This window comes from Mus caroli, chromosome 12, assembly GCF_900094665.2.
Source record: "Mus caroli chromosome 12, CAROLI_EIJ_v1.1, whole genome shotgun sequence".
Lineage (NCBI taxonomy): Eukaryota > Metazoa > Chordata > Mammalia > Rodentia > Muridae > Mus > Mus caroli.
This window is the reverse complement of record NC_034581.1, coordinates 105,277,020-105,284,459: the sequence shown is the minus strand read 5'-3', so window position 1 is coordinate 105,284,459 and position 7,440 is coordinate 105,277,020. Positions and strand designations below refer to the sequence as shown.

The following is a 7,440-nucleotide window of genomic DNA, read 5'->3' as shown; positions in this document are numbered from 1 at the left end:
CTGGCGGTTGCTAGGGCGACAGGAATACAATATGGCGGCCGGATCCTAACGCTCCCCAGCCCGGGACCACCGCGAAGGTCCTCGAGCCGGAAGCCACCTCTGGAAGGGAGAAGGCCGGTACCACAGTCTCCTCTTTTCTTTTCGGCCCGGGGCCGTCCAGGGGCTGACGGCGTCATCCGCGTTCAGGATGAAGAGTGAGTGGGGCCGGAGAAGGGCTGAGGGTCCCCGGGGCCTGCGGGGCGGCGCCGCCGGTACCCGGGGCGAGGCAGCCGGTTCTGCTGGAGTTCGGGGAGTTGTGTCATGTCGTTCATTCACTCGCTCATTCGTTCGTTCGTTCGTTCGTTTGTCGGATCGCATCTGAAATCTCAGACATTGGCCGTCGGCTCTGAGCGCTCACACGGTGGCTCCCCGCCCCTGCGGGACAGCGGCTTTAGCCGCGCTGGGCCGCCTGTCTTACTTTCTGAGCTAAACAGTCGTGGTTCTGAAAGCATCCTTTTAGCGGAATGTAAAACGGTTGCTTAGAAGTTGGGAGATGAGGCAGTTTTTCTAGAAAATAGAAGGACTGGAAAACTGGACTTAGTGCCGGGTTTGTGGGTAACCTGGAGTCCAAATGCGACTTGACAAGTCGGTTTTGTTGGGACCGCTGTTTGATTTTCATAGATACACGGTTATGATTGCCTGTGATAGTGTAGCCAGAAGTGCAGTCTCTTACCGTGAAGATTAGGTTGTGTTCTCTGTAGTTACAATATCAAATTTAAACTACATTTTAATTGCAGTGCAGTCATTTCTGTGTACCATAAATGACATAACATTTAAAAATAAGTCGTCTCATTCACCCTTCAGTCTTGTGTCACTGTGTCACTCCCTTTAAAGAAGATTAATGTGGTCTTGAGGGGAGTGACGGGCACATTCATTCCCCGCACTTAAGAGGCAGACGCAGTTGAATTTCCATGAGTTTGAGGCCATCCTGATCAGTATAACAAGTTTCAGGATAGCCAAGCCTACTAGACAGAAACTGTCTCCAAAACAAAACAAAACAAAACAAAACAAAACAAAACTCTGATGCAGTAGCGTGCACCTGCAATCCCAGCATGCCTATGGTGAGATGGGAACCGAGATAAGAGATTCCCAAAGAGCTCGCAGTTCAGGCATATGCAGTGCTAAACACCACAGACACTACTACAGGTGTTCCTCTCACCCAAGCTATGGTATCTTCTCTCTCCCTCCACCCCCTTCTCTCTAGTATTCTCTCTCTCACCACAGATCCTGTAGACACACTTAAAGAGGAAAAAAAACCAAAAATTAAGAAAAGTTTAAAAATAGACACATCATAAAATGCAAATTATATATGTAAATATTAATTTAAAAATTTTAAGTTATATATATATATACATATGTATATATATATTTGCCTGCATGTATGTTTGTGTGGCATGTGGACACAGTCACTGGTGCCTGGAGTCCTTTAGAACTGGAGTTAGAGTCATTCGTGGGCCACCATGGTCTTGGAACCAAATCCCAGTTCTCTGCAAGAGCAACAGTGCTCTCCATCACTGAGCCACCCCTCCGGCTCTACGTAATTATTTTATTTCATTTTGGTTTTTCTTTTCTTTTCTTTTTTTTTTTTCTCCTGAGACAGGGTTTCTCTGTGTAGCCCTGACTGTCTTGGAACTCACTCTGTAGACCAGGCTGGCCTCGAACTCAGAAATCTGCCTGCTCCTGCCTCCCAAGTGCTGGGATTAAAGGCGTGTGCCACCACCGCCCGGCTCATTTTGGTTTTTCAAGACAGGGTTTCCCTTTGTAGCCAAAGCTACCCTAGAACTAGCTCTGTAGACCAGGCTGGCCTAGAATTCAGAGATTAGCCTGTTTCTGCCTCTCAAGTGCTGGAATTAAAGGCATGTGCCATCACCACCCTAGGCCTCCAGAAAGTGGATTGTGGCCAAATTTTTGGTAACACCCAGGTTTAGCCAGTTTTCCTGTCCTCCTCCTTTGCCTTGTAAGTCATTTGCATAGTGAGTGGCAAGGTGTCCCAGGGTAAAGTTAAGAGCATCCTCTCTGGAGATGGAGGACACTGCAGCCTGGCACGGAGCTAGGCAGACCCACAGCCTCAGGAGTCCCTGCCGCCTCTCAGCCCCCTCAGTTCTCATCCTCAAACAGGTGTAGTGACAGCAATCTCCAGGGAGGATGCTGAGGATGCTGAAGGGGCCAGGTAAGACGGTGTGTGTGTGTGTGTGTGTGTGTGTGTGTGTGTGTGTGTAAGACACCACTGTGTCTGGCATGCAGACTGGGAGTGAGTGTCTGGCTGGCCCAGTGGATGGAAAACATCAACTCGAGAGAGAAGATGAGCTTATCCAATCCTTACATGAAGACATTTGTCCTTACTGGATCTAATTAGAGTCCTTACTTTTTCCTCTCTAGACTGTTTTTTGGTTTGGTTTGGTTTTTGGTTCTTTGAGACAGGGTTTCTCTGTGTAGCCCCAGTTGCCCTGGAACTCACTCTGTAGACTAGGCTGGCCTTGAACTCACAAGAGTTCCGACTGTCTCTGCCTCCCAAATGCTGGCAGTAAAGGTGTGTGCCACCACTGCCTGGCCTGTCTGATTTTTTTTTTTTTTTAAGATTTATTTATTTTATACATGTGAGTACACTGTAGCTGTCTTCAGATACACCAGAAGAGGGCATCAGATCTCATTGCAGATGGTTGTGAGTCACCATGTGGTTGCTGGGAATTGAGCTCAGGACCTCTGGAAGAGCAGTCGGTGCTCTTAACTACTGAGCCATGTCTCCAGCCCTTGTGTGAATTTTTTAATGGATTATTTAATCATACCTGCAAAATTATGCACCCTAATACATGCTTTGCCATGCTATCAGAGGTTTTTTTTTTTTTAAAGAAGAGAACAAGTTTAGTCAGTGTGCTCTGAAAAGAGCAGCTGGAGCAGCCATGGACCTGTTTAGCATTCTCGCAGTGTGTGGGTTTTCTGTGTGTGTACACACTTGGAATATACATTTTCATGGCTGCTGCAGGTTTGCCAGTGCCACGAATTCCTAGTCAGTTGCCTGGGTTTAGTGGACGTGGTTTAGATGTAAATGGTTGTAGGTTTTTGAATAATTTTGTGTCTTTTTTTTTTCCCACCATGTTTGGTAATTCATCACAAGTGCATTTCATCACAAGTAAGGTAAGCATCCTTGCTTTGAATATGAGAAGAAAAAAAAAGTTGACTGTGAACGTTAAGATAGTTAAATACACAAACTCAACAACAAAGCAACAAAGTGAACTGGATCCCCTACCCATGGCTGGGGCAGGCAGATAAAGGGTCATTTGTTTCTCCCTGGCTCTGCTGGCAGCCATGATGTCACTGTTGCTCACTACAGAAATAATTAGTATGGTACTGCCCTCTTTGTTGAAAGTCCTGGTCTGGTTTTGGTAATGTGGTTTGAAACACTTAATCTCCCAAAGAAATTCAAATGGATGGAGTCCCTTTTTTCTGCAGATTCTAGCTGTACTAACAGCTAACATCCTTCAGCCCTTCTTACCCTAAGGTGGAGCTGGTTATACTGACGGTATGACCTGCCCTACAACTTGGGAAAGACAGTGTTCACACTTGCACACCACAGGTTCCACAAAAGCAAATTTTACCTCTACTTTTCAAGTGCTAATAGGTTCCAATTCCACAGACACAGATTTGATTAAACAAGAACGGACAAGAATTTTAATTGGTGCAAATGGATTCCTCTGTTTTCCGTGGTCCACCTTCTCTGTCCTTGACGCTTGTGTTTTCTCCTGGGTGGTTGATTATTCCCGTTAGTGTGGGGTGGGACATGTGTTATCCATAGCTCAGCTCTAGTCCCCCTCCCTAGCACTGCCTGGGCCTTTCTGGGTAGCTGTGAAGTGTGTGACACAGCAGGGTCCCCTGAGGGAAAGCTGCTTCTCCTGGGTGGTTTTCCTAGGGCTACTGCTGCTTTTTCTCCTCCCACCTCTCATTCTTGTTTGATACCCCAGACATCATGGCTGCCAGCAGAGCCAGGGAGAAACAAATGACCCTTTATCTGCCTGCCCCAGCCATGAGTAGGGGATCCAGTTCACTTTGTTGCTGGGTCAGTGGTCCAGAGCTAGCGAGGCGCTGCCTCACTCTGAGTTTGTGTATTTCACTATCTTAACGTTCACAGGCAACTTTTTTTTTCTTCTCGTATTCAAAGCAGGCTGCTTACCTTACTTGTGATGAAATGCACTTTTGGAATTTATTGTGTCAGGTTTGCCCTCCTCTTGAAGCTGAGTGCTCCACAGCTGCCCATGGACGGCCTTTGTGCACTGATCTCATCTTTAAGAATGTTCTTTCTGAGTTTCTCTTCTGTTGGTGGTAAGCGCTACGCCAGGAGATTCCTTAAAGGTCTTGAAATCCACATCTTTACATACATTGATAAATCCATACATTGTGAACATTAACAATATAGAGAAGGGTCCGGAACAACAGTAAGCTTGCCTTTATACCTACCTAGATACAAATGTAAAACACTCGGGTTTGCATTCAGTTTCCTCCTGTGCGCACGTGTGTGTTCTCCTGTGCACATGTGAGTGTGTGCATTGCTAGTCTTTTATTTCACTTGGCACCAGGTCGCACATTTTCCTATATTTCTAATTAGTAGTTGAAAGTACAGTTAGCAAAATATGTTTCATAATAGCTCTTTAATATTAGGGGATGATCTTGATATAAGTTTCTAGTTTAGTCTTGTTATTGTGACATGTGACAGTTGTATTTGTCTCTGTTCATCTGCGGAGATGTCTCCTGGGAGTGAAAAACAGTAATTGCGGAAGTATAGACTCTTTCCAGAGCCTTTCTCCTACCTGTGCAAGTACTGTGTGATAACTGGAATGTTCACGCAGAAATGAGTCAGCAGGATGCAGATGCTGCTCGCACCTCCCTGTCCTAGGAGGAGGAGGATGTCTGGGCACTGCTGCTGGCTGCTGCTCTGTTTTTCCCATCAGCTGTGGCATGCCCTATACTGAATACATATATTTGTTGGACATCTTAGCAGATGTCCCACCCTTTTCCAGGGGATCCAGCAGCCTCTTCTCCTGACAGACAGAACACCCATACATATAACATAAAATTATTTGAATAGCCAGGCAGTGATGATATAGTCCTTTAATCCCAGTGCTGGGGAGATAGGGACAGGTGGATGGGGATCTCTGACTTTGAGGCCAGCCTGGTCTACAGAGCGAGTTCCAGGACAGCCAGGGCTACACAGAGAAACCTTGCCACAAACGAAAAAACAAACAAACAAACAAACAAACACCCAACTCCCTCCCCCCCAAAAAACACTATTTAAAGCAAAAAGCAACAACAGTCAGAATTTCAAGCAAGGCCTGATGGTGCCTTGTCTATTTGTTTATTTATTTCTTTAAATTAAAAAAAAAGAATTACATATATATATATATATATATATATATATATATATACACACACACACACACACATTGTAGAAGTCCTCAGACATGCTGAAAGAGGGCATTGGATCTCATTACAGATGGTTGTGAGCCATCATGTGGTTGCTGGGACTTGAACTCAGGACCTCTGGAAGAACAGTCAGTACTGTAAAGTACTGAGCCATCTCTCCAGCCCAGATGGCACACATCTTTAATCCCAGCCCTTGGGAGGCAGAAGCAAGCAAATCTCTCTGAGTTAGAGGCTAGCCTGGTTTACAGTGTGAGTTCCAGGACTACATAAAGAGACATTGTCTCTGAAAACAAACAGCAAAGGAAGTCTGAAGAGTCTGCAAGCTTCACATGCTACAGTGATACGCAGGTCTTCTTCAGGGCTGGGCCAAGGCAAGGCTGTGTGGTGTGGATGCAGTCTGGGTCTGATGGTCAAGGAGGCTTAGTGCAGGCTTGCTTCTCTGAGGCTGTTCCCACACATGTCCTCGATATGATGCTGTCCTCCTGGCTTCTTCCTCTGCTTCTCACTCACAGGCGCTTCCTTGAAGCTCTGCCACTGGTAGTAACTTTTCTCCTACCATATCTGCTCTCGTGTAGTTTGGTTTGGTCTTTTGTGGTACAAAAGATGGGACTCAGGGCCTCATATGTGCTAGGTCAGCACTCTCCACTGAGCCCTTTGCTGTTGTATCCAAACTGACTCTCCCTGTCACTGTCCCTAGTCTGGTAGGCTGTGAACACTCAGCAGTGGACAGGTCCTGCTTGCCACGTCCAGAGCAGTGGGTGGGCAGCTGCTGGCAGCTTTGGTCACAGGCGTGGTCCATATAAAGCTTCCCACTTGCCGCTAGTCAGGCAAGACAAACTACTCGAGAGAGTGCAGGCAGGAAGGGGCACCACGCAGCAGGTCAGAGGCTTACAAACACTTGCCAGGGATAGTTCAGTGCTGGGAGCGGCGACATCAGGGGCAGCTGCTGGCAGCCTTTAGAAAATTAGGCCAGCGAAAAGCTCAGGAAACTGCTGCAGATGGCCTGGAGGCTCTGTAGGAGCGAGGAGGGTGAATTTCAGAAGACTGCCCAGACACTGACATCTACCCAGGGCCACAGCAGCCCTCGTCCAGTCCCTCCCTCTCCGCTCCATCTAGAGCCATTTAGAGGCCTCACACCTCTGGTCAGGATGCAGTGATGGCATCCTCCTGCCCAGGGAGCCAGCACAGCCCTGCTCTGGAGCTCAGATGAGCTAGGAGAACTGAGCCACAGTGTTGTTGTGAAATTACGCAGAGGAAAAAGTCTGTAGTGGGGAAGTAAATATGAAAGAAATTCATAAATTAAACTTTATTTTTACCTGTAGACTACAAAGCAATTGGCAAGATAGGAGAGGGGACGTTTTCTGAAGTTATGAAGATGCAGAGTCTGAGAGATGGGAATTACTATGCATGCAAACAAATGAAGCAGCACTTTGAAAGGTACGTGACCAGGCGCATTCCAGACTGCACAGACATGGGTGAGTCAGGAAGGCATCTTAATGCTAGTGGGAAGACTGTAGCTACTCACTAGTGTGCAAGCTGTAAGCAGATGTCCTTGGACAGCTAAGACCGTGAACTAATGTGCTCAGTTCACTGGGGTTTTCTCTTGTCCAAGTTGGTGGTAATGTCAGTGACTACCACACACGGTGTGTGCTGTAAAAGTGTGTTATACTATGCTGGGTTTTTGTAAGTCAAACCCAAAATTAGAGTTCCTGAAATTTATTTATATGAATCAATTAATGTATTAATATATTGGAAAAAATAATTTTCATATAGGAATAGAGAAGTGTAATCTCTGGGAGTGACCAGCTGCTGTTTGTGGAAAATGGAATTATATTCTAGAACTGTAGTTTCTGATGGGTGATGCTTCACTTTTTTTTTTTTTTTTTTAAAAGATTTATTTATTTATTATATGTAAGTACACTGTAGCTGTCTTCAGACACTCCAGAAGAGGGCAACAGATCTTGTTACGGATGGTTGTGAGCCACC

The 7,440-nt window shown here is 46.1% G+C and overlaps 1 protein-coding gene across 5 annotated transcripts in view; it reads left to right on the top strand.

Annotated features, from left to right (window-relative positions):
- Mok (MOK protein kinase) overlaps positions 1-7,440 on the top strand; it is a 34,552-nt gene continuing 27,112 nt past the window's right edge. For 2 of the 5 annotated variants that reach the window (XM_021179098.2, XM_021179097.2), the window contains exons 1-2: positions 103-194; positions 6,777-6,891. In XM_021179098.2, coding sequence (XP_021034757.1) covers positions 188-194; positions 6,777-6,891 — 122 coding nt within the window. In that variant the 5' untranslated portion in view covers positions 103-187. Of the gene's footprint in view, positions 195-6,776; positions 6,892-7,440 lie in introns of all 5 variants that reach the window. The other 3 variants (XM_021179094.1, XM_029484442.1, XM_029484440.1) reach the window with 3 other exon arrangements.